This window comes from Micrasema longulum, unplaced genomic scaffold, assembly GCF_059751315.1.
Source record: "Micrasema longulum isolate JH-2025_06_02 unplaced genomic scaffold, ASM5975131v1 h1tg003172l, whole genome shotgun sequence".
Lineage (NCBI taxonomy): Eukaryota > Metazoa > Arthropoda > Insecta > Trichoptera > Brachycentridae > Micrasema > Micrasema longulum.
In genome coordinates, this window is record NW_028280264.1 from 1 (window position 1) to 26,726 (window position 26,726).

Consider the following 26,726-nt stretch of genomic DNA (forward strand, 5'->3'; position numbering starts at 1 on the left):
TTACAATGGGAAGTTAACAGAGTTATCTTGGACTGTCTATAAAGAAAAACTGATATTTGTGTACGAAAATTAGTATATTTACATGAACATTTAAAGTATCTTCGTCAGTAACCTATAATGGAACATGTTAAGAAGAAAAAATAGTATGCATATTCTGCTTTTCACACAGAATTGAAGATAAATGTTAACTTCTCATTGTAATCGGGGCCCAGGCATCTCGACACATATGAAACTGCTTAGATTAAGAGGACCGAACATGTACAACAAATGCCTGATCACTCATTCCTTAAATACCAATGAGCCCACACCCAGGTGGAAGGAGTTTAGTGGGAAGATCCAGGCTGTGATGGGAGAATGAAGTGAGAAAGGATGCAGCGCTGCTTCTCCAGGTGGAATTCGAAGACGGCGGCTGAGGACAGAGTTGAAATTGAATGTTGCAGGAGGCCGAAGCTTTATATGGGCTGTAGCGCCATCGAATAGGGAGTTATTTGAAAAATCCGAAGTCTTGTGTACTTCTGTTTAAAAATTCAATTGGCCTATCGGCAACCATCACATGACGTAAACTAGAAATCACTACCAAACATGTAGCCGTAGTTTTATTGCTATTTCACTTTCAGATAGAACTTCTTATATCAGCGGGAGCTCCCTTGGAGGTGCGAGATAGTGCGGAGAGAACAGCTTTGCAAACGGCTTCAGAATACGCGCAGGTTGAGGCTGTCAAGTTACTGGTACAAGTCGGCGCCAATATCAACGTGGAGGACATAAATGGTGAGCAAACATTTCTTCAATCCGACATATTTATTTATATGCAGGAGAATATTCTTTTCATCGTTTTGAGAAGTTTTTAATAAAAACAAAACACAGGATCACCAAAGAGAAAAAATAAACTTTATTGACAGTTTTGCTGGAAGTTATTGGATATTATTCCGAACTTTGTTAAGTTCTTATATTTGTATATTGTAACATGTTACATTATTCGTCGGAACATAAAAACAAAAATTTCGTAACAATTGTTTCATTTGACAATTTCGTGACAATAGCTAGCTACCTATAATATCTTTTTAGCACCTAATATAATCTACATTTTATTACGAAGTCAAAACTCTATGCTGATGTCAAAGGCGGAACCTTTATGTATGGGCAAAATAACGAGGAACGGCTCTCCATAACGTGTTGTGTTTTGCCGAGAAAATCCAAATCATGTGCAGAGAATAGGCTGGTGTGTTGTCATGATGAAGTAGCCATTTACCCACAGGTCCGGCCGTTTGCGTCACACTGCATCACGAAGGCGATGCCAAACCTCTCGGTAGTACTGCTTGGTGATAGTAATCCCGTGTGAGGCGTACATGGCCAGCATGGCTTTAACATTGCTGCGGATCTGTCTTGTTTTTTTGTGAGTCGAGGATGTTGCATGTTTCCTTTGTGACTACTGGAACTTGGTTTCTGGGTCGTATCCATAAAACTAAGACTCATCACTGGTGATCACAGTATTCAAAAAGTCGGGATCATTGTTCACAGTCTCCAACATGTCCTGTGCAATCGCCAAATAAAGTTGCGTATAAATATGCAAGAAAGTTTTTAAAAAAAATGATGAGTTATATACAATAAAAGTATTTTCTTTTGGATACCTAACCAAATTTTAATATGGAATACTAGCAATTAACCGCATACACAATAAAGAAGTTGCTTATGTTCTATTGTCAGCAACTCTGGCAGAAATTTTGCTGAGATCCTCCTGAGGGCCAAATCTTCAGTTAAAATGCAATGAGTGGATGCAACACTAATGCTCACCTCGTCAGCTTCTCTGGGTGTTATTCGACGATCCTACATCACCAGGTTCCTTACTTGATTAATGACTACTTCTTTTTGGATGTTGAGGGCCTACCAGAATGTACTTTACTGTTTTACTCTCCACTGATGAGCAGCCAGCTTTGAAGCGGTGTCACCACTTTTTTATCTGTGGGGTGTCCATCTCTCCGTCCCCGAACACTTTTTTAATTTTGTGGATTATTTCATCTTAAGAATCCTCAAGTTTTAAACATATTTGATGCAGTATGTTATTCAACTTATTTTGTCATTTTGTCCAAATATACTCCGACGACTCTTACTAATATGTGCTCACTCTTCAACGGCGTGGTTTGAATGAGTGGTGCTGTGGTTGTGAAAAACATTGAGCATGCGCACTAGGTATGCCTACTAACGGTCACTAAGCCCTGCCCCCGACCTTTATTTATTTCACCCATAAAAATTATGATCAGATACTTTTTGAGCAGCGTTCAGCAAACTAGGAGTTTGAGTGTAATGCTGGCTATAATTGAAAATAAATCAATCATAAAGTTCATTCCTCTTTTTGAAATGTCCGATTATAGGATCTACCCCTCTGTGTGAAGCAGTTCGACAGGGACAAGTGGAAATAGTGAAAGTACTGCTAGAGTTCGGTGCCCGGGCTCCTCCACATCACCATCTACTACACTATGCCGTGCTTCACAGGCAGGTAAGAACTTGTCACAGCGGAATCCTGGATGAGTGAGTTTTGGGGATAGTAACCTACCTTATCTCTGTGTCTGTGCGGATTAAGAATACAGTTGTGTATGTAAAACAGAACCAGAATGCTGGACGAGTGTTTTCGATTCAGTGGCTACTCTCGGGTAAAAATCCTGAAAAAGGAAATCGAGCGGAGAAAAATCCGCCACCATGCTTGAGGTCCTGGGTTCGATTCCTGGGAGGGTCAACGTTAAATATTTGTTTATAAGGTGATTTCACACTGCAGTAATTCACTGTCCCTGGTTTGTCACGTAGATACTGAAATAGAAATAATGCTTATACACGGTGTTTTAGGGCCAGGGGCGCTATTCTAAACTGCTCTCGCGGCATGAGAAAATAGTTTTTCTTGTGTATTTTGTAAGTAAATACACAAGATAATACGGCCGCGAGAGCGTTTGAAATACCACCCCAGACCGCCAAACTTCAGAGGAACATTCCTCGTGGTTAACTTCAAAAACTCATTTTATTTATTTATTTTTTATACAGTGTGTTCTTTAAACCCTGTCACATCCGAAACCGCGGTGATAAGTATGGGCAAGAAGACATTTTAGCATATTTAAAAAAATATTTAGAAGGAACAAATTTTTTTAAAAGAAAATATTTAAAAAAACAAATGGTTGCGTACTTCTGCAGGGGAGAAGCGAGGGGGGCGCCGCCGCGCAGTTGATGGTATATCAGACTCCCCCCTCCTCGTTTCTCCCTTGCAGAAGTAAGAAACCATTTGTTTTTTTTATTATTTTTTTTTTAAAGTTTATTCGTTCTAAAAATGTATTTCAATGTACCAATATGTCTTCTTGCTCATACTGATCATCGTGGTTTCGGATGTGACAGGGTTTAAAGAACACCCTGTATATACAGCCTAAGCCAATTACAAGAGTTATATGTAGGAACATATGTACAAGAAATTTAACAAAAATAACATAAACTAATGGTAAAAAATAATGGTATTCTTAACATATAAGACTTCGAGCTAAACCATGCCAATCCATCTTCATCTCACACCGCTTTAGTGGCGAAGAGATCTATGAAAAGCCAGAAGATCTATCCCAAAAAATTTCAAGTTGTGTGGCTAATCCACTTATGTACACATTCTAAAAATGAAATAATATTACAATAAAACAATGGAGACAATCCTTAATTTCTCGGACTAGCGTCCCTTTCATAAACTCCTACCCCTGCTCTACCCGGACGCTTCCCTAGTCCACATCCGGTGCATATCGCTTCGTTGGTTAAATACATTTTTAATATGATTTCGTTTTATGATTTTCCAAATAAAATATTAGGACAACATTCCTCTGAAGTTTTGAGGTATATCCCTTAAAACCGTGTATAAAAAAATGTAAATAAATTATATTGATACTCGTCTTCAATGGGAAAAGAGAATAAGCAAAAGGTAGATATGTACAAAAAAATTAAAAGTGCAAATAATTAGAAAACTCTCCTCTTAAAAAAGCTTAACAAGTCTCTATATATATTATTACCTTGAATAACTCATAAAGTGCCATGTTATTAATATAAGACCTCAAGGGCACTTTACAAAAGGTGATTTAAGACAGACAGTATTTTATGTTTAGGCGGAGGTGGCCAAGATCCTGGTAGAAGCTGGTGCGTGGGTCGACCTAAGGGACGATAATGGGGATACTCCACTTCTGTTGGCCGCACGTTCCGGTCAAGCCAAGTTAGCGGAAATGTTACTTTCTAAAGGTGCGTTAATCAAAATTTATAAATGTTTATTATGTAACTTATTTCAAATATTAATTGGTATTGAATATTTTTTATAATAGGTGGTTAAAAAATATGGTATTAGAATTATTACAGTGACAGAGAACACTATTGATAAGAGAATATAGAAGTCTAGGCACTTACGGGGCTTATGACCTATCATTGGCTGGTTTAAGTAATGAATATCACCCACATCAATTAAGATTTCAGCTCTTCACCTTAATAAAAATTCACAGAATTATAGAAATATATTCAAACAGGCATGGTGAATGATACACAATATGTAAACTGATCACTAAAACCAGCCATTGTCTGCTCATAAATCCTGTATATTCCTGGACTTCCGTATTTCCTTCTTAAAGATCCACAAACCCCAGTGTGATCTCGCAGTGGTGTCTACGACTCGCAGATTAGACCCCCGCAGTTTGAACCCTGTTCTACAGCAACTTGTTTCCTATTTTCTGCGTAGTTTATAAGGATTAACAGAAAAAGGCCATGAAGTTGAAATATTAGGGTTAATTATAAAAACGCAAATATTCTTCAATTTTTTTTTTTTTTAATTTTATTAATTGTTCACGCCCACAAGGCTTTTACATACATGAAAGTTATATAAAATATGAGTATATAAACAACATAAAATTTAAAAAAATACAATATAAAGCATCAAAAGATAGAACAGTGTTTAGAAGTAAAGTTGGTATAAAAAAAGAAGATGAGTATATGAACAACATAAATTTTAAAAAAATACAATATAAAGAAATGGGAGGGTCCGATGTCTTGCAGTGTACCCGCTGGCACAGCGCGGGTGTAAACTGTGCAACTCGGTTATAAGCTTAGACTATACCATGTCTGCGTAATCTATAAGTGCGAAAGCACTACAATTAATGATATGAATCATAACACATATAAAACATGTGAGTCGAGGTCCTGTAAAAATACCAAGACAAAATAAAAGGTGGGAACAGTGTTAAGAAGTATAAAACATTTAAGTTTGAAAGTGAAAATTCTTGATGGAAGTTCATTGTAATTTATAATATAAATAAAAGACGAGTGATACTTTAATCCACAAATTTGGAATATCCAGTTGGAATATACTAGATATTCCAAATTTGTGGATTAAAGTATCACTAGTCTTTTATTTATATAATAAATTAAGAAGTATAGTTGGTATAAATATAAAAAGATGAGTGTATTAACAACATATTTTTTTTTTAACTACAATATAAAGTAATAAAATATAGTACTGTGTTTAGAAGTTTAGTTGGTTTTTAAAAAAAAAAAATAATGATTTTTTTTTAAATTATCCTTTTTCACCCCTTATACGATTATACGGTCGAACCTTGTTATTACGAGGAAGATGGGACCGACTAAATTTGATCATTATAACAGTACTTATTATACCAGAGAAAGGTTTTTTTAAATCCAATCGCCATTTTGTATTGTCACTAAGTAAACAAATTAATGTACATATCATTCATATTGATAATTTAAAAATAAAACTGTTAAGGAAAACTATAATAAATGCTTACCAACATACCACTTCAAACGCAGATAAGTAAACATGAATTTTCCACAATGTTGATGCTGTAGATAAGGACAGAGTAAACTTTTTATACCCTCCAACATTTCTCGCACCATGTTCTATTTAACAAATAATTGCCAATTTTTCACAAATTGAGAGACACTTCCTCTTGTTCGTAGACATGTTTAAAATTCGAGGCTTGGTTTTTAACTGATCCGACATCACCCACTCGTAATGTTTACTATGCATCTATTGTAGAACACAAAAAAAACTGAAAAAATTATAAAAACCCCCGGAACAAGAATGTCATTCATAAATACAAAAGAAGTTGTACATTGTAAAGTTGTTTCGAACTGGCACTTATGGAGTTCACAAAACTTGGATTTTTTACAAGCAATTTCAACCATTTGTGTGATATTTTTTCAATGTTGTCAGCAAAAAACCCCAATTAGGTACTTAAACACTTATATAGTGTCATAAACGTAATCCGATCCCGACACCCAGCGGCATCGGTCCTAACTTACCCGCCCATTTGGATTTTACAACTCAGGTTCCTATTTTGAAAATTATTTTTTCAAATATTGAAGAGTTTTTGCTCAATTTGTTTCTTTTTTGGGTGATACCGTGTGTGTTGGATTTGTTCCGACGTTTCGGCTACCATTGCAGGAGCCATCTTCAGGATAAACTCATTTTGTCAATCAAATCCAACACACACCGTATCACCCAAAAAATAAACAAATTCATAACAGTGACCGTGAAAACCTTCGTACAGTTTTTGCTCATATCTTAACAATATTTTTGTTCGGTGTGTCAGAGAAGCAGCTCGTTATAAAAATTTGTGAATGTCAACAAATGTTTCCTCGTTACATCTAATATCTCGCTATTTCCGTGATCGTTATCACCAAGTCCGACTGTATGTGAAAATCATTTTACAAGTTACTCCAACTTTAGGTACTATTGATTTTTGTAAGTTGCAACCATTATTTAAATTGTAGTTAAAAACCTGTATAATAATGAAACAGGAGCATCGGTGGACTACCCAAATAGCTTGACAGGATCCACTGCCTTACACGAAGCTGTGGAGTGTGTAGCGGAGTACACCATATTTGAGGAGCTGTTCACCTGTCTCCAAGAACACGATGTGGACCTCAATACCACTTCCCTGGTCAGTGGTGACACTCCTCTATTCAGAGCCATTCTACTTCAAAGGTAAATACAATATAATAAGATATTTAAAGGTAAAGACAATATAATAAGGCATCCTCCGTGGTGTAGCGGTTAGACATTTGACTCACACACGGAAGGTTCCGGGTTCGATCCCCGGTGAGGACTCGAAAAATTTCATGAGATTTTTCTCAAGCCTATAATAGTGAGTTATTTACAACTCGCTGAAAATGGCCCTCAAAATTAAATATTTGGGTAAATCATACGAACGCAAATATTTATTTGAAAAAATAAAAATAATCAAATTTGCTCACTGAAACATCACACTTAAAAATGTGTATTAAACAGGGTATTTAACAGTCCCCTGGACTGGTAGCTGAAGCGTAAGACTAATGTTTATGTTACAAATGATATTCCCTAGTTTTAATAAAAAATTTCAAAATAATAAATAAATAAATTATCTAGATACGCTGCATTTGATGCACCAATGCCATACTGTATACATTTGGTACAGATAAGGAAATGACAATGCGAGAACTGAACCCATATATCAGTCAATCTTTTACTCGCCCGCTAATCTATTATTTTGCTTTTTGTATAGGGATAAAGTTGCTGAGCTTTTGATAAAGCACGGCGCGGATGTAAACCTGTGTTCTCTGCAGCACTGCGTGGTGGACAACCTCACCCTGGCACTGCGCAGGGGCAGTGCGGGGCTGGCGCGGCTGCTGGTGCTGGCCGGGGCTGCGCCGCCTCCGCAGTGGGCCCGGGGTCCCCGCCCCCTAGCGCACCTGGCCCGCCTGGCACTGCGCGCGCACCTTCGCCCCGCCCCCCTCTTCAAGTCCGTCCGCCGCCTTCCGCTCCCCACGCCGCTCAAGGGATTCCTCATGCTGGAGGACGAGGACTAGCGTAACACGAGAGCCTACTTTCCTGTGATCTATACTAAACTGCGATGACGAACGCACAATCCAAGATATGTGTTGATTGTAAATACCCTTTTAATTAATTGCAATTACTTTTTTTACATCTGTTATTTGAATAAGTTTAAAACTAAATTATCAACTAGAGCATTGATGAAAAGTACCTGCGTAGTTATTTGCTTCATAGAGTTCCACACATGAAACAAAAATAAATGCAATTTGTATTTATAGAATTGGTTTTAAACAAGTACTTATTTTAAACAAGTTGGCTACATATTCGGATTGGGTTTGAATTCTAACAAAATGGAAAACTAACAAAACCAGTAGCGAAAAGAATATTTCTTCTAAGTTCAATGAGCACAATTTCCCCTAAAACAGTGATTGTGTACAGTAGCGTTTTTGCTTTTATTGCCCTCAATCGCTGAATTCAGTGATTGCTTTTTAGCCATTATAAAAATTAAGTTAATGAATGTGTGACAGTAGTAAGTATAAGATATTAGTGAATTTTCAATACTGGCAGAAATATACTATTAGGCTGATTGCACTAACCTTTTTCTACTTTAATAAGTATATTACTAATTTTTTTCTGAAATCTATTCAATAAAACACATGTGGCAGTGTATAATTTGATGTACAATTTTAATTTTTATATCTTGTCGAAGCTGACAGTAAAACAATACTGCCATACTGCAGATTGATATTATTAATACTACTAATGGAGCTCTAGAAAGTAAATGTCGCTTCAAATACTAATAATATGCATGTAGATATTGTGTTTTTCTTAATATTTATCATCTCGATTTTTAAAAATCTGGCACAATCCATTTATACAACACGTGTATGTTAATTGCTCTAGTCCGAGCATCACTATGTTAATGCTCAATATTCATCATGTATACTATATTAAGTATTATATACATATATTTAAAAGTACGTAAGTTGTGAAAGTAAATTGAATTGAAACCGATTCATTACTGCGCTCTAAAAGTTGGTGAAATTAAGTAAATTGGTAAAACATAAGTAGTCAAAAAATATTTTCGTAATTCTGGCTTTGTCACCGACTAATTTTTCACAAGATTGCGCTTTAGCCAATTGTGTTCGTAACATAATGTAAAACTAGCCATAGAATTCAATACTTATTAATCAAATTGCAATATATTACTGAATTATGTAGGTTGTGCAACACGCGGAGTGATTCTCAGATAGTTGACGAGCGAAGCCACGAGGCCAATGCCCCGTTAAATTGTACAAATCGTTCACCAATGGCCTATTAATTCATCCCCCAATAAATGTACGGAAAAATATCCATATTTTATTTTGTGGATTATTTAGTAATTAAAAAGTGAATTTTGGGTAAGCGGGTCTTTGCCCCTACGGCTTCAAATATTTATTTAATTAAATTCCAGGGTATCATAGACATCTATAATAATAATTGTTGTACCGCATGATCAAAATACAAAACTACATTTGTACACTAAATTAGTAAACATATGTAGCCATATATCTAATTGTTGGCTTTAGGCAACTTAATATTTCAAATCCCCGGATATGCAGAGTTATTATGAAATGACAAATGCAAAATTAATATCAAGCTGAGATATGAATTGGCTGAATTACATAAGCGCGTTTAAACATTCACGACTTTCTAAATATTAAAGAATATTTTTTTTTTTTCAACTTTATATTATTATTATTGTCTAAATGAAATTAATTTGCTAAAAAATGTCCTCCTTTTAGAAAACATCAAAGAATTTATAACAAAAAATGCACTTACTATTTTCCTCCATTTAGATATTTTTTTTGTTATACTAAATGAACTTCTCAACAAACAGTTTGCTGTATTAGCAATCTGCAATTCTGATATACTTACATATATTGTATAATCTTTCAATACAGACTGCTCCAACAGTTACTACGTAAGTTGTAGGGAGTAATCCCAGTATAAATAGTTGGTATATTGTTGCTTCACGACATCCCGAACAGTCCGTGATGGCTGGCCTTAAATTGTTTAAAATCTTAAATGTTCGAATTCTGGTGTATTTTGTGTAAAAATGTGACTTTTTTCTATGTATTTCTTTGTGACGTCTTAATTAAACAGTAGCTCTTCATGTACATAAATACAACAATAAATATGCACAACTTATTTCTAATGAAAGAAAATTAAAAAAATAAAATAAACAGTGTTGTATAAGTAGTTGTATTGATAGGAAAATATCATGCAATATTAAAATGTCATTTGTGTTTGGTCCCTCATAAGAGAGTTTCATGACAAACTAAGCTTAAAATTATTTACATCATGTGGACACGCTTTATTTAGAAATGATAATAAAATGGAATATTTATATAAAATACTTATTTTATGATAGTACCTGTATTATTTACAGTTTTCGTCAAGCTTCTAATTATTCTGATTTCTATATGCATAAATCATTACTTTGTAGTTAAGAGAAATAACATTTTGTGATAACTGATCTTACGAAATTATTATGATCTCTTTAGCTGTAACTCCTAAGATAACCAGAGCATTAATTGCAACTTTAAGTAGATTCAGACTCTACTCCAGTGACATAATTATATTTTTTGGGAGTAATTAAACAAAGGATGTACATTCGTTTATTTTATTTAAAAGGACAAAAAGTAATTTCTCCATTTAAGCCTTGAAGTAATCAATTTTAATTATCTTTAATGAGGAAATTAACTTGCCAGAATTGTAATCCAATCACCCACAGTTTGTATGAACTAACAATATACCTAGCTATAGCTTAAATCATCAAGGCTGGGTGTTTAAAGTTATTCAATAATAATTATATCCCTTTGATTAAAACAGCTTCAACTAAAGCTTTAATTATGAAACTGCTTATTTTTTATTAACTTTTAGTTTGTACTCGTTATTCTGTGTTAATTAGACTAGTGAAAAAAAAGTACCAAAAATGTATTTACAAAAAATCTTATATTAAAAAAAATAATAGAAAAATATTTTTTAAATGTATAAAAATATTAATTAGAAATAGGTCGACGTGTAAACCCCTTCGTTTGCTGTAGAGGCGATGAATATCGTACTTTTCAATATGTAATACTCTTCGAAAAGGGTATTCAATTATAAAAATACATGTTTATTATAGGTTTAGTTTTTAACAAAAAAGAAATTATTTATGTGTTTAACATAAATCTGTTGTACCTAAATGAATCTATAAATGAACATTTTATTACAAGATTTGGTTATGTTTAAGTACGATCAACTGTGCAGGTTTAAATAACATTAAATAAGTACCTTGAAATGTTTTTTTTATCTTGTTTTGCCTGTCGCAAAGGCTTTTATCACTTCATATAAAAGTCTAACACTACATATATTTAACAGCCCTTTATATTAAAATAACTTTGCTAGATTTCTTTATATAATTTGAATTAATCGTGGATAAAAAAACAGTCAAAACACTTACAGAAGAGTAATTTTCCAAGTATGTATCCCTAAATACATAAATTGAATTTTCTGGACATTTTTTTTCCTTCACATTGCTTCAAGACGATTACACGCTTGATAAAGGATGAAGGATGTTAAGAAATGCCACACTTACTTGATTGTGATTCTAAAATATACGCTTAGATGTAAAATAAAAATGCTTGTTATTTCACACTTCCTTTTATTGGTGCACAAGAATGGTTCAATTCAACTACATACAACAGTAAGATTGTGCCTATATAAAAATAAGCTGGGTACAGAAATAAATAAATATTTTAAAATAAAGTGACATGGTGAGTAATAGTCTCTGTAAATAAACATTCAACATCTGATAAATCTATTTAGGAATTTTATAAAAACCACAAGTTTGGTATAATGTAGAAGTAATCGTGATAAAATACAACAGTAGTAAATAATAATTGAAATGGCCTCCTTAGAGAAGCCGTAACATCTATTATTTGCATCATATTATTTATGTATTAGGAATATATTAATATTTGGATAAATGTATTATAACATCTCATGCATAGGATCCAGTTTAGTAATAACAAAAATACAGTAAAACTAAATGATATAATATACATATATTTCGCTTTGTCTTATTCTATAAAGCGTATCTAGTAATATATTTAAAAAGGTAAAATTATAACACTAAATGCAGAGAAAAGCAGAGAAAGAACCGACGCTATTCCGGCTAGTGAGACAACCATCTGAATGTTTGTCAGAGCTGCCTTAATTTATAATGAATATACGTAATACACAGAAAGCAATAACTTCTCTATTTGTGAATATTTAACTGAAATAACCCACTATAATGTTACTTTAGCAATTAGCTTTCATATTACATAATATTTTCAATACGTATGATGAAAATATTTACAGATATTTTTTATAATATTAAAGTATGATTGTTTCGCACACATGACGTACATAGTTAAAAACTACCTTTGAACACATACTTTTCATTTTTAAAGTTTAAAAAATATATTGTATTAAGAATCTACTAGTAAATAAATATCTGGTTTTTAAATTTCAATATCAATCGATTTATCCATTTGCATAGCGTATCAATTTTATTGCGAATTTACAAAAAAATAATGGAGAACACCTTTTGTAATGATTAGAAATATAGAATATAATAATATAATCTACCTAGATTACAACAGCTTTACCATAAGAAACAGTTTCTAATAACTTGCAAATACATACAAAAACCATAGAAAAATAATGTAGATTTACTGCACAATAAGTTTGACGGATATTGTTATACCAAAAACTCACAGTAACCTTTTTATATGGTACGTTGATTTATTACATCATTTTATTACCCATCGAAGTTGTATAAGCCTTACAGAAGTATCGTGCCTAAGATGTATATTTTTTAGAAAATATTTACTATTACGAAAGAGTAAAATGTATAAATTCCACGAGGGCCGAAGAAAAACGGTATATTATAATATGTGGTTTAGACTAAAAGGAGTTGAATCACCTCTGGATTATTAGAGGAGGGAGATTTGTGTGCGATGTGCAGCGGGAGTTGTCCCCTGTTGTCGCACACAGTGAGCGGGGTGCGGTTGTAGCGCAACAAGTGCCTCAGGATCAACGCACTGCCCGTCGCGGCCGCTCGGTGTACCGGAGTCTGGCCGTCCGCGTCCTGCATGGAAACATCCGCCCCGGCATCCATGAGTAGCTTCACCACGTCCACATGACCTACAATCACATCCAGGTTGTTTTCACTGTTTCGATGGCAGGATGAGAGCCGATTAATTTACATGACCATTTGAGAAAGGGAAATATGATAATGACCTTTTATTGAGTGGCCACTTTACACACTAAAGCATTCACTATTTTACTTATGTTTGAACATCCATATTTCTTCAATTCTTTGTGAAGTTAAAGAGCTAAAACCTTTATTGATGTGGATGAGATTCATCTAACTGAATTATTTAAGTCAGTATTTCATCTAGGAAATGCCTAGATAAAAAAAAAAACACTTTTACCAGTTAGTTTAATCAACAATATTTTGAGTTTGTCCAAATGTTTGTAGATAAGGCCAATCCCACTCCCTAGGGAGTTATCAAGATTGAAATTTATTGCAACAGAGAGGGAAAACATTTTTGAGAACATTCTTTCCCTTTCCCTAAAAAAGAAATCTAGGCATTTACAGGGCTTATGATCTGTCATTGGCTGGTTTAAGTGATCACATTACACACTGTCTAACATTCAACATTCTGCCTATATTTGAATGCCTAGACTTTCCTGCCTAGATATTCCCTTCTCCAAAATGTTTTCCCTTCGTTGCAATTTTTATTTATTATATATGTGAAGAGATCAGAGCAGTAAAGGTGGCGGTTTGTGACGCGAATGAGACTGCTATTTGCCTAGCATCTCGGTTGCATCTCAAGTCGCTACCGCAAAAGCGAGCGCATTTACCGGCAGTGGCGGCCCGGTGTAGGGGGGTGGCCCGCCCGGCGCGCGTGGTGACATTGACCGCTGCGCCCATGAGCAGCAGCTGGCGGCACACGTGCGCGTGGCCGCAGCGTGCCGCGTAATGCAGCGCCGTGTAGCCGCCGCCGTCCACCGCGTCCACGCCTCGCCGCGCCAGCTTCATCAGCCGCTCGATGTCACCACACTGAGCTGGACAGTTTATCCCACATTTTAATATCGCAAGCATTTTTACCACAAAAATTTATTGTCAATAAAAGTGTACTGTAATTGGATATATAAAAATGTAACAAACTATACTATGTGCCCAGTGAGGTGTTCATATGGAGAAGAAAAAAGTATCGGGTAAAATAAATTGATTAATACCGCCACTCCGTCGAAACAATGATCCAACTGCAAACTTTTAAATATTTTAACTTAACAAAACATCATTATTTACTAAATTAAAGTCGCTTTTAAAATTTTTTTAAAAAAAGGCGGCCTCCGTGGCGAAGTGGTTAAGACACTTGAGTCACGCATGGAAAGTTCCAGATTCGATTCCCGGTGAGAACACAAAAATTAAAAGCATAATTTTTCTCAAGCCTGGGTGTTTTGTACTGTAATTTACCACTATAATTAGGCCTCCTGCTGTGATGCTTAAAAAAAAAAAGTCTACAACTAGTAACTTTATTGTTAAAATAATTTTTCGTCACTTTAATTCAAATACAACGCAAGTCGATAATGATTTCATATTTTTCACTGTACCAAAATACTACCTTTGTCATTTGAATGAAAAAATTGTTGACAGAGAATAAATAAAACACATTTTTCAAATAGCGCGCATCTCAAAATAGATCCATTGACGCTTATCATTGGGAAGGTCTTGCCAAGGATAGAGATGTGTGGAGAGGAGCCGTAAAGGAGGGAAAAGCGGCACACGACGATCTCTGGTTGGAAAGTAAGAGGCTTAAAAAGACAGCGAGAAAAGCAGCTACCTACTGGAGCCCCCCCTACAACCAGAAAGTGTGAGAGATGTGGCCGACTGTGCTGGTCCCTTATAGGACTATGCAATCATGAGAAAAGCAGTTTGTCTCAGTCTTCAAATTGAGTGGTACATCACCGGCAACGGACGGTTGCCACAGAAAATAGAAAATCTCAAAGAACATATATATTCCTTGGAATACGGAGTAAGTCAGTAGTACAGGAGTTTGGATAAAACACTTTAAAATAATGTATACCTTAAGAACAAGATACTAGTAAAAAAAAAAACACTAGCTTTATACAAAATTACTAATTAGTGACGTTTTTATTGTCTCCTGTAAAGTTATCATTTAGTGACTTTCGTTGTATTTAAATCAAGGCGATGTAACGCTTGCCACGTAATTTTAAATAATATTAATTGGTAAATTTAATCCCTTCTTGCCGGTGCCAATTAAAACTATCTATACATAACTCATATTAACATCATTCCCTTTCCACACCTAATGGTGCATAGGTTACTGCTTTGGTACACCAACTGCAGTGTTTCTTGATCATTTTTGTTACATGAAGGTAGGATGATCAATCATTATTTTTGAATACCTACCTTTTTGAATAAATATACAACATCAAATATGTCGGAAATCAAACCCGAGAACTCTTGCATAGCAAAGTCAATTATTAATTTATTGTTTTTCTTCTCTTTTAGAAAATTAATCGTTTTGCAATTGCGACATTGTTTTACCGAAATGGAGATATACATAGTACCATGACATTTGGGCGAGGTAAAAATTTGAGTTTTAAATTTAAAAATAGAAACAAAGAATGAAATAAAATAATAAATACCTGCTGACCAAATTCCTCTCTCAAACTCCATATCATCCAATGTCTGGACACAAGCTACCGGCTGCACACAAGAGCAAGACTTGTGCTGTTTGTGATCACTCGGAGTACCATTCATATTTGTGTCTGCTCAATTATTTTCCAGTATTTTAGTCTATATACTCAATTCCACAAAAGACACGATGTATAATATAAACTGGTTTGTTCCTTATTACTATATGGGGTTTGACCAGTAGAAATCCTGTTTCTTATCCACTAAACCCGTTAAAGAGCTACGAGCATTTTGCTGGTGAACATTTTCTATTTTTCAGATAAGATAAGTACGAATATAGTTATAGACAGATTATTGCTCACGCTTCATGGTCCAGGTGACCTCACCCTCACCGGTACTAGCGACCACTTGATAGCCTAGCTCGGCCAGGGAGTTGATGACCTTCAGAACGTGCGCCTTGGCTAGCATGCCGTTAACGAGCTCCGAGTTTCCTCCGGGGAAGCGTTTCCTGATAGCCGCTTCTTCGTCTTGGTTCAAGCCAAACACGGCGCAGTCCGAAGAATACAGAGAGCCTTTGACTGCAATGTACACAAAAATCCCTTCCGGAGGAGGGATCAGAGTCAGATGCTCCACTTTCTGTTCCACGGCCATATCAGGGCTCCGGCGCTGAGTACTGTTATACAAGAAAATAATGTTCGAGAAGGTAGCGAGACGTGCGAGGAATCAGTTTTGGTAATGAAGCGCATTTACTGATGTCAATAATCTTAAATATCATCCTCTTTCATGCTCTGCATATTAGCAAGAGTCAATGCTTCTTTATTTATGTTAGTGATGTTGTCTCTCTCGACGAGAACAGTAGGCTCGGGTTCGTCAAATTCCCTTCTCATAGTCCACATGTACTCGTTGTAGTCCTGCTTTACGGCAGTCGAGCTAGATGCCACCACTTTGTAACCCAATACCTGAAATATTGGGAAACTAAAACAAATATTTTTTGCTAAATAACAGCTTCTCTACGAGCAAACGTAGTTTAGAAGAAATTATTTGAACAATTTTTTAAAAGATTCAATACGCTTTAATTCTGGATATTTTGTTCCATATTAAATTAAATAAAACGACTTACACGATTACAAAACTCAAATATGTCAATTAAGTATAAGTATCAGAAAAAATATACACTATGTTACATAGTCAAAATTCGGGATAAAATGTATTTTTTGCACCTACCTACATAGAATAAAGGAATCTTATAGGTAACAAATGTGAACACGACCTTAAAGCTCAAACCGTACTAGAGTGGCGCTCCGCGGCACATACAAAATTTTGTCACGCAGTGCCCCGAGTCCAGCGATGCTGTAGTGCTGTTTGACCCTTAAGGTGAAAATATGAAATGAAAAGTAATTTGATAATAATGGATAAATCCAGTTATACATACTTCAAGAGCCGTAAGGATAACGCACGGATGTTGAAGATAAACAATGGTTGATGTATCACAGAAGCCACCACAAGCAAATCTCTTAAGTTGCTCTATATCACCAGCTTTAAAAATAAACAACACGAGTTTAAGAAATTATTACACATTTAAATTATAATTAGAAAATTAGAATAAAACAAAAACCCTAAATTGGTATTTTCCTGAAGAAATTGCGGCGATAAACGCTATTCATCTAGGTAGGTAAGGTGTCACTAAATTCGTCAATCCTTTATGACGGTTACAAATAAAAATGTCTAACAATTAACGCAGAGAAGATATATTTTTTCTAAAAATACGTATACAGCTGCCACCTGTTACAGAATACAAGTATACCTTGAAGTCCAGACACGAGCACTCTCCAAGGATTCTTATGACCATATGACGCCAAATTACCTCTTATCAAAATGTATGGCATTGATTACCTAGAATCGAAAATGAAAGTGTGAATAAGCTTTTGTTATTGTATTCTTTATATGAAATTAAAAACTTAAGTCAAAGCACCGTTTATAAACACATCACAGAAAAGAACGGAATCAACGAAATACGGACTGGAAACTAAACAACGATCTTGTTCAAAATATAATTGTTTAATTAAAAATGGAACATTCAATTAATTAACTTTAAATAATAAAAATATACGCCTTCTCGAAAGAATGTCAATGTCAACGATATTAGATTTATTAGGTACAATGACGTAGGATACCATTGTAATAAAAAACGTGCTGTTAAAAATACCTACGCAGGTAAGTACTGCGCAGTAATAAAAAAGACGAAGAAACCAGGGATGAAACTAACAATTTTAAATTTTGTGTTTATATCTTTCGTTGGTTTGGTTATGGACAGTCATTGCTTTTTATTAATATGAACACATATTTCTTGGTTTTTCCGCCATATGTATGATAGTAAAAAACTTGACGGTTTTCGAAAGAAAAAACAATGGCGCCAAATACAGGAACTGTATAAAAAATATTTTTACAAACATAGCTCAGTTCACTATTAGTGCAAGCTATGTGAGACCATAGTAGGCACTCTAAACACTGCACCCACTTTTCATTTGTCTTAGTGTTTGAAAACAGCTCAATAAAAATCAAACAGAAATATTCTTTGTCTTCTTTTTTTTTATTATTATTTATTTATTCACACTCTTTATCAAAATACAATTCCATTTCATCTTTACTTTCATCTTTTCGTTTTATACTTTTTGGAAACAATTTTTTGGGTTAATATTTTGTTTATCATTCAGCACAGATCTTTTAACTGATGTGGCCTTCCATTTTTTTTCTTCTTCTTCTTCCTGAATCTCTATTTTCTAATTTTGGATGTTTGTCATCATTGGCAATTTCCCCATATCCGTACCTTTGGTGAGACAAGGGCACAATTATTAAAAATGAGTTAAATATGCCATGTGCTTAAAGACATCCTTTTATCTGGAGGAACAAATTCACCCATTAAGTTCAGTCTCATTTCGCTAAAGGGCCATACTGCCTTTGTCACATTGGCAGAATAACATGATACGATTCTACAAAAAGCTTAAAATGTCTCTATTTAAAAAATTACAAAATATCCAATGAGGAAGTTCAGTGGTTTTTTTAAATCTTATTATTTGTTAATAGACTATTAAACTAAGTCGAAAATTTTTTTTTTCAATTTTTTTATATCGTATTATCAGCGCTACGATTTTTTAAAGTTTGGTATTTCTAAAATAACTCCGCGTGTAACGTCAGATGTTCATTTCCGCTTATTCACATTCAGTTCTTCCCATTGGTCCACAAGCGACAAGTAGACCAGAAATCTTCCATAGCTCTCAGATCATAGGTTGATTCACACGAACCAGTGACGTCATTCAAAGTAGTGTGTTTTTATTAAAATATTTATTATTATTTTTTCCGTACATTTTCAAGAAAGGTGCAATTTAATGCTCTAATTTTTACTCCGCGCAAGAAAACATTTTTTGTATCCAATTTCCCGTAGGGCTGAAGATCCTCATTGTGCTCTTGTCTCACCGAAGGAACGATATATCCTTTTCCTTCCATTATTTTTGCGGGTTCCTGCTCTGGGTATCGATTTAATATCATAGGAGGAAAACTATTGTTTTGCTTTACGTGGCTTGCTCTGAATATTTTTTCACTTAATGAGAAAGATGTTGAACTTTGTGAAGTAATTAAAGAAGTAGATGGAACTGCTAAATCGACAAATTATGTTGGCAGAGTGCCCAGACTAGATGATGAAGTAGATGGGACAGATGAATTACAAATCATATTCGGTGGATAAGCAACATCCGTACATGATGTAAATGGCATTGTAGGATCAGTTGTGTAAGTAACCAGAATGGACAATTCAGCAGTAAAGTTTGATGGAAATGAATGAGTAAGGAAATCTCAGAAGCAGAAGCTTCTCGGGCGCTGCCGGCCTCTATCAGTTTTCCTTTTAGTAAATTTGGTATTTTATAACATAGCGTTCTATTGTCTCTACCTATACCCAAAAATTGTCATTAAAATAAAAAATAACAATCTGATACGAGAAGTTACTAGCATAATCGGGATGAAAACAACAACTTGTTACTTTTATCCCTCATTCTTGATTTCCCAAAATCAGTCAAATATTTATAACGAGAAAAATGATTTAGAAGTAGATTATTTGTGTCATAAAACGTAAAGATAGATCGTCATACTTGATCATTAAAGACAAATATTGGAAACAACTTCTGTATCTAAAGAAATATGAAAACATTGAAAAAATTATCAAAAATCTACTTTAGTTGTATTTTACCGACACCTATACGATATACTCACAACCGTCCAGCACGGAACCGCGGCCATTATAGGGGTGAGAGGAGCAGAATAGACGTATACTAGTAGCAGAAATGTTGAGATCGACATCTGCCCATGTGACAGTGAAACTCCTAAAGATGTCCCTTACCTAATGATGCATTGCCCCTTTTTCAACTTTCAGAGACAACAGCTGGAGGCGCGATGCAGAAGCCTGGATGAAGATCTACGCGACATCCCATCGGTGATAGGTAATAAAGAACTCTCACAAGGGGTAGTATTATACATGATCAAAATTGTGTAGGCAATTGGTAAAATAAACCAAAGTAGGGAACAAAATGCCGAACACTCTTTTAGTGGAACGGAAGGCCTGTTGACTATTGTCAACAGTCCCGCTTGTCCTGAAGAGTTTTAAGTGGTTTCCCCTCCACATGAGCAAATGCTGAGAAGTTCCTGATTGGCCAACACTAGAATATCTTTCCTGATCCCAAAAACTTAGCTTAAATTTAAAGTAAAGAAAAATCCTTTTTTGAAATATACGGTTTTACTGTAATGCTCTAAAAACTGTTTATTTAAGAAACACTTTCGCCTATATTTATTATTAGCCTATTGTTCAAGATATTTAAAAATCGGTAGAGTTACCATTGCATTCGGTAGATTGCCCCAAATTCGGTAGATTTTCCGAAAAATCTATTGATCTAATTTCCTTTTTTCTATAGAATAAGATTTTTACTATTTATTCGTACCCAATATGGGCAATCCCCTAATTAATATATAAACTAAATACTCATATTTTTCAGTTTGTTCAAAAAGAAAAAAATTCTGCCATCTGTTTATTATTAAGAAAACTACTTGACTTTCAGTCGAACATAATAAGTTAAGTTAAATAGGTTGATTGGTAAGTATCGGTCAAAAATATTTTGTTTAATCTACTTTTTACAAAATTTAGTAATATTTCACATTAGGAAGGCTTCAAAAAATAGTTTCCTTTCAATACAGCCCATTAAACAATGCTTTATTGTAATGGTCACTCTATATTTAGTTCAGACTACATATATTTAATTTGTAGTCTGAACTTTATAAGTTATTTTAAGTTATTTAACACATGTGTATTAACCTTCTGCTTGAATTTCGATATTTATATTATAATAATGTGTGCATCTTATATTAAGAGTACATATATCTTTGTAAAAACTGTATGCTTGTTAACCCTTTTTTAGGACACCTAAAACAATGTGGTACATACATATACCTACTACCTAGATCGAGGTCTATAATTTTGAATTAATTATAAGTCTTATGTAACAAGACTATCGTAATAAAGTAAACTGATTTCCATACAGATTTCCAAATGCCAATATTTTTATTATCTAAAAAAATAACACGTTTAATTCGGTTTGGAAGACATAAATCACGGTCCTATAAAGGGTTAGAAAATAAATATTATTTGTGTATTAAATTAATCCTGAGCAGATTGTCTGAAAAAAAATACTTCTCTGATTATATTTCCACAGCTCCCCCCGCCACAATACAAAAGTTTTAAAAATACATGATCTCAATTTTGAACAGTAATAAAACAGCAAAAATATCAACTGTTTATTTATATTTACGCCTAGTGGACATTTACAAGGTCGATATTATACACTATAATATATGATGGAAAGATATGAGGGGGTTAAATGCAAAACCGCCACTGTGCGTGATCACTGTTTTTGGGAAGACTAACTAAACAAGCAGCAAAAAGACTATATCTTTTATATTCAATGTGCAACTTGTGCGTGGTATAACAAGTAACAAAAAGTCTATTCTGTGCACATTAAACTTAAAAGAAATAGTCGGCTACTGGTTTTGTTGATCTTCCCGTAAATAGTGATCATGCACAGAGGCGGTTTCGCATTTAACCCCCTCATATAAGACTTAATATTATAAAGTTCAGTTCAGTTCAGTTCAGTGCCGAAAATCGGCATTTATTATGGTAAATAATACATGTATACAATATTTTCTATTTGAAAAACAATGACAAAGGTTTTTAATACAATTAAGTAAATTCTTTTGAATGCAAACATATTAGACACTGTCTATCCTCACTGGGTATTTGTAAATAAGTTAAAGTAAAAGAATATATATTGATGTGTCATTAAGAGGGAAACCAAATTGGACTACATGGGAATGGAAAAGGGAGAGAGATGGTTATAGTTGAATAACAGTAGCTTGTTTATAGTATGTATATTTTACATCATTTACAATAAAAATTGACAAAAACCTAAATAATATTAAAATGACAACAACCTAATGATAAATAATTATACTTTGTACTGAAATTAGACATTAAGTGCTCTAAATTTGCATAATATTATCATCATCAGTTAACCCTTAGCTGGTATTGTGGTCAAAATTGACTCCAACAACTTAATTTTTTTAGGATAACTTTGCGGTCTAAGCGTGTACACTCTTGCGCATCTAGGTAATCTCATTACGTCCAGAGATAATGTAGAACTACAACAAGTTCAGATCTGCCACTTAGTAATACGGCGTCGTAACAAATATTTGACGTTTAGGTATATAATAACACATTCCTATTGGTCAAATTTTGTTTTTGCGATATATTGCGTTGGCGCTAATATCGCTCGAAACAAAAATCCGTGGGAAATTCAAAACTTTCCCTAAAAGTCTTTACAGCTTATCGCTTAATCATCAGCAATAGTTAAAAATCAGAAGTATTCACTTTTTAATGATTTTTTCAAAATTGTTACTTTTACCACTGATTTTTAATTATAACTACTGATCAAACTACAAGTTAATATTATGAAGGAATTAAAGTTTCTCTTAATGATGCTGCATTTCTAAAATACTGAGTTGTAAATTTTGGGAATTGATTTCAGACACATGAAATGTAATAAAAAATCTTAGTTTCCTTTTTGAATGAAGTGAATTCACCACTTTTAACAACAAACTTTTATAAAGCAAACTTGTCCTAACACTGAGTATTAATGGTGAATAGGCTTTGAAGCCAGAGAAGACGAAAAAAGACACTTTATATGGAACATGATTTTTTAATAATTTAGTTTATATTAACTATAACTTTTTTTTAGAGGAGAATTCAGTGTTAACTTGGAAAAAAAAAAACGCCAACTTGGAACGCATAATTGTGGTATATTAGATTGTTTTTTTTATTTTTGCTTCCTTGGCTATATCTTCTTCATTAAATAAAGTCGGCGTTGCTCCAGAAAGTAGCCTACAGTTTCCCTCGATGAACTTTGCCTGAAAATGTCTTTTGACATATGCGAAATGCACAGCGAATTTTACTATGTGATAATGTGTCTAATTTTGGGTCATGAATGTTACTAACCCAAATTTTAAAGACATCGGGCTCATTTTTGGGAAAACAATATAGTTTGACGATGTCCCCGGATACTTGGCAAGAAAGCACACAACACTTTTTTGACATTGTTATAAGAAGAAACTGCAGTTGTGGATTTTAAAAAAAGAATGAAGGCTGCGGTCAAGATTGCTTTCCGCAATTGTATAAATATGCGGCATCTAATGAACTGGTTGCCTCACAAGACCTGATGGGCCTTTTCACGGAACACCTATCGAAGCTCACAGAATGGTTTTTGAAGTACTTTGCAAATGATGATGTCGAAAAATTTGCGTGGATCCAAGATCCTTTCCGTGCACAAGCTCCGCCAGGATTCACGACACAAGAGCAAGAGAGTCTCATTGAACTCTCTCGCGACAACAGCCTCAAAACTAGATTCACCAGTTCAGATTTGGTGGAATTTTGGTTATCGATTCAAAATGAATATCCAAATTTAACTTCGAAAGTTTTAAAAATTTTAATTCCGTTTGCCACATAATATTTACGTGAAGCTGGATTTTAAGCTGTAGCTGTAATCAAGAACAAATATCGCTCAAAGATCAATGTGGAGCAAGAAATGAGAGTAGCAGTCTTAAGTCTTATTACCCGCTTTGAAAAACTGTGCGGAAATTATTAACCTCGCCTGTCACATTGTTGTTCTGTTTCAATTCTGAATTCTTACAAATATAATAAAACTCAATTTCATATTGTGGATGTTTCAATTTTTGTGCCTATCTACCTAACTACTATTATTGTAGGTACCTATTTCTTTTGACTATAATATATATTTGGTCACTATATCTATTCCAAATAGCTTACTAATGTAGGGCACCGTGACAAAATACTAAACTTGTAAGTGCGCCGCGGGCTGAACAAGATTGGGAACCCCTGGGCTAGGCCATATATGCAGATGCCTCCTGAGAGCCTTAACCACGCTTGCCTACTTTACAAGGCATCAGGTTCTCGACGTCTTGGACGTCCACTGCTGACTATTTGTCGGCAGTTTATGTCAGAACTTCGGGACGAGAAGCTGACTTGAGAGGACGCACAGGAGCTAGCAGCCGATAGAGATGCATGGAGGCTCTTTGTGAATACCATATGCTCCAACTAGGAAGCGAACATGGAATGATGATGATGCTCATAAAATGCGATGGACACAACAAGCTCACTACAAACAAAATTTTTAAATGTTGCAGATTACGATGCAAACATATTTCAGAGTTCTTTTGTACCCAATAATTCTTTGTTCTTTGAATAATAAGGTTATTTGGCAGAATCCAATTCCTTTTTCATCGGGTTATTGTCACCGAATAAGAATCAGATTTATTAGAGACAAAAGCAGTAACAAATGACGAAATAGCGTACGTTAAAAATGTCACAAATGACACTGAACGTATATTCAGTAAAGCACACTACGAGTATGATGTTCACAATGATCGATTGAAAGGTGTGCAATGCCGCCACAAACACAAGTTCTATAGTGAAATGGTTCTACAGTTGTGGTTTGAGATCCAAAGATTAAAACGATTTCAACGCCAAGAAACCAGTCAATCCGGATGCAATTTATTTAGGTAACTCTATCTCGCACGCCCAAATTCGATTACTTGAGTCTCTATTAAATTAGTCTACAAACTACCTGTCAGAAAATGGCAAGTAAGAAAAGAAAATGAAAAAGCAATTGTTTTCTCTATCTTCATCCACAGTGTCAACATTGTGGAAAAATAAAAATGTTTATTTGCCTGCATTTGAAAAGAATATCACGGACACAAAAACATTTAGAAAGTGCGATCGTACTAATATCGATGAAGCATTGTTCCAATGGTTTTGTACCCAAAGAAACACAGGATTTTCCATCGATGGACCAATATTGAAGGCGCAAGCGGAAAAGTTCGCAAACAATTTGGAAACGACGATTTTCAATGTAATAATGTCTTCATGTGATAGGTAAATATGTTTGTAAGCATTTATTACATTTTCCCCGAACATTTTTTTTTTCTGTTTGAATAGTATTTACTTGTTAACGATTGCAATAGCGATTGTGTAAAAAAAAACCTTTCTCTGGTATAACGAGTAACACTTATAACGAGCAAATTCAATCGGTCCCATCTTCCTCGTAATAACCAAGTTCGACTGTATTTTAAAATAAGTTTGATTTTATGTTGATCTAGTCATTAATACTATATCCTTATTTGCAGATTGTTGCTGGGGATCTCCATAATCTTAGTCAGTTGACATGCTGCAGAGTGATGACAAAAAAATATGAAATTTTGGCACGATAAGTAGCAGAGTTCGTAGAATTTCCGAATTCAAGTGCCATACTTAGCAATCGGCAACTATTTTACGGCCGAACGCAGTTTTTAAGGGTAGCTGGCTGCATAGACCGCACTCATATACCCAAAATTAGTCCAAGAAGAGCTCGGGGAGAAATTTTTTAGAAAAAATATTTGTCATATTTGCCAGACAAATTATTTGTATACACCAATAGCGAATTCACGAACTGGACCTGAACTGAGATACAACTTATCCCATACAACCACGCAAAATGGTGTAGAAAGGCTATTTGGGGTGTAGAAAAGAAGATTGCAATGCTTAAGTAGAAGCTGCAAAACAATCTCTCCAATACAGTAAATATAGTGGTGCTACTACTGTTTTTAAAAATTACATCCTCGCATCAGAGATAGAGTACATCGAGGTGTGATCTTTTCATTCACGGGATTGTTATGCAAGGGACGTGAGATAGAAGAAAGTATTGGCGCACACAAAAAAGAGCGCCTTTACGGAGGCAAACGACTGAGTGTCAATTCTCTAACAATTATGAACATGTGGCTGAAGTCTATGACACGCGACTGCGTCAAGGGGCTAATGGGGCAGCAGCACACATACGGGGGAACGAACCGCCCACCGAGGTGGCAGGCAAGCCGAGATTTTAATTTTTCAACGGCTATAGGACACTGAGCGTTATAAGGAGTAAGTGCCCAAACTGCATCCGAGCACTCGGGTTAGCTGTAGGACAGGTATACTTTTGCGCAATGGAGAAGGTAAAATATCTCTGCACGCTAGACCCGTTCTCGTTGTTGTGATTGGCACTGCAAAAAGCACCGCCCACATAATGTCAACATTTAAGCGAGCCCCAGTTCTCGCTTAAATGTAGCTTCAGCACAACTACATCAATGTCTTCAGAAAGAGAAGGCAATCTTTGTTAAGAAACGGATGAGTATTATCCTCGCAGATAGATGGCCTCACGAGTAAATGTGATCACCGCGAAAACCGTGGTAGTAATCAAAAGCCGCAAAATCGAGGATGCGGGAATCTTTATTGAAAAAATCGGAGACCTCTCTCTTCGGGAGGGTGAAGGCTGAGCTGCCCACTTAACCGCAGAGGAGAGGAATCAACTAACGGAATTAGTGCTTTCCCACTCAGCAATCTTTTAACCTACTGTCTTCAACAAAATTGGTCCAGCATAGGATCGAGACGGCCGAACATTCTCCTATATCAGTGCCACCCAATAGACTAACACCAACTAAGCTTAGCTGACGGAACTTCGTTCACAGATAGATGAAATG

At 34.9% G+C, this 26,726-nt stretch overlaps 4 protein-coding genes across 5 annotated transcripts; 1 reads left to right on the forward strand and 3 right to left on the reverse strand.

Moving 5' to 3' along the window:
* The first annotated feature begins 256 nt into the window (after window positions 1-256).
* LOC148271007 (uncharacterized) lies at window positions 257-8,491 on the forward strand. Its single transcript, XM_088241928.1, has 6 exons — window positions 257-343; window positions 618-768; window positions 2,370-2,494; window positions 4,119-4,248; window positions 6,811-6,997; window positions 7,554-8,491. Exons 1-6 carry the CDS (start codon window positions 257-259, stop codon window positions 7,855-7,857), a joined length of 984 nt encoding a protein of 327 aa, XP_088098054.1. The 3' UTR covers window positions 7,858-8,491.
* Window positions 8,492-11,493: 3,002 nt separating this feature from the next.
* LOC148271008 (uncharacterized) lies at window positions 11,494-15,898 on the reverse strand. Its single transcript, XM_088241924.1, has 3 exons — window positions 15,578-15,898; window positions 13,763-13,966; window positions 11,494-13,039 (listed from the first exon to the last, which is right to left on the reverse strand). The coding sequence occupies exons 1-3, from the start codon at window positions 15,690-15,692 to the stop codon at window positions 12,795-12,797; spliced, it is 564 nt and encodes a 187-aa protein (XP_088098050.1). The 5' UTR covers window positions 15,693-15,898; the 3' UTR covers window positions 11,494-12,794.
* LOC148271010 (uncharacterized) lies at window positions 15,871-16,217 on the reverse strand. The gene has a single exon (XM_088241927.1). It carries the CDS (start codon window positions 16,215-16,217, stop codon window positions 15,918-15,920), a length of 300 nt encoding a protein of 99 aa, XP_088098053.1. The 3' UTR covers window positions 15,871-15,917.
* LOC148271009 (uncharacterized) lies at window positions 15,871-17,707 on the reverse strand. 2 transcript variants are annotated; one of them, XM_088241925.1, is made up of 4 exons: window positions 17,539-17,707; window positions 17,371-17,459; window positions 16,999-17,102; window positions 15,871-16,525 (listed from the first exon to the last, which is right to left on the reverse strand). In XM_088241925.1, the coding sequence occupies exons 2-4, from the start codon at window positions 17,450-17,452 to the stop codon at window positions 16,331-16,333; spliced, it is 381 nt and encodes a 126-aa protein (XP_088098051.1). In that variant the 5' UTR covers window positions 17,453-17,459; window positions 17,539-17,707; the 3' UTR covers window positions 15,871-16,330. The 2 variants fall into 2 exon arrangements, with proteins under 2 accessions (XP_088098051.1, XP_088098052.1); XM_088241926.1 differs by lacking the exon at window positions 16,999-17,102 and having other exon boundaries at window positions 16,331-16,525; window positions 17,539-17,561.
* Window positions 17,708-26,726: the final 9,019 nt, after the last annotated feature.

Excerpts from the sequence above, each read along its gene's own strand:
- LOC148271008 (XM_088241924.1), bottom strand. The coding sequence starts at position 15,692 with ATGAATGGTACTCCGAGTGATCACAAACAGCACAAGTCTTGCTCTTGT. Across the intron at positions 13,967-15,577 it reads GAGAGGAATTTGGTCAGCAG|CTCAGTGTGGTGACATCGAG; the intron begins GTATTTATTATT and ends TAAACTGTCCAG. Across the intron at positions 13,040-13,762 it reads ACACCGGGCCGCCACTGCCG|GTCATGTGGACGTGGTGAAG; the intron begins GTAAATGCGCTC and ends ATGTGATTGTAG.
- LOC148271007 (XM_088241928.1), top strand. The coding sequence starts at position 257 with ATGTACAACAAATGCCTGATCACTCATTCCTTAAATACCAATGAGCCC. Across the intron at positions 4,249-6,810 it reads GGAAATGTTACTTTCTAAAG|GAGCATCGGTGGACTACCCA; the intron begins GTGCGTTAATCA and ends ATAATGAAACAG. Across the intron at positions 6,998-7,553 it reads AGAGCCATTCTACTTCAAAG|GGATAAAGTTGCTGAGCTTT; the intron begins GTAAATACAATA and ends CTTTTTGTATAG.
- LOC148271010 (XM_088241927.1), bottom strand. The coding sequence starts at position 16,217 with ATGGCCGTGGAACAGAAAGTGGAGCATCTGACTCTGATCCCTCCTCCG.
- LOC148271009 (XM_088241925.1), bottom strand. The coding sequence starts at position 17,452 with ATGCCATACATTTTGATAAGAGGTAATTTGGCGTCATATGGTCATAAG. Across the intron at positions 17,103-17,370 it reads GCTCGTGTCTGGACTTCAAG|CTGGTGATATAGAGCAACTT; the intron begins GTATACTTGTAT and ends TTATTTTTAAAG. Across the intron at positions 16,526-16,998 it reads TTATCCTTACGGCTCTTGAA|GTATTGGGTTACAAAGTGGT; the intron begins GTATGTATAACT and ends CCAATATTTCAG.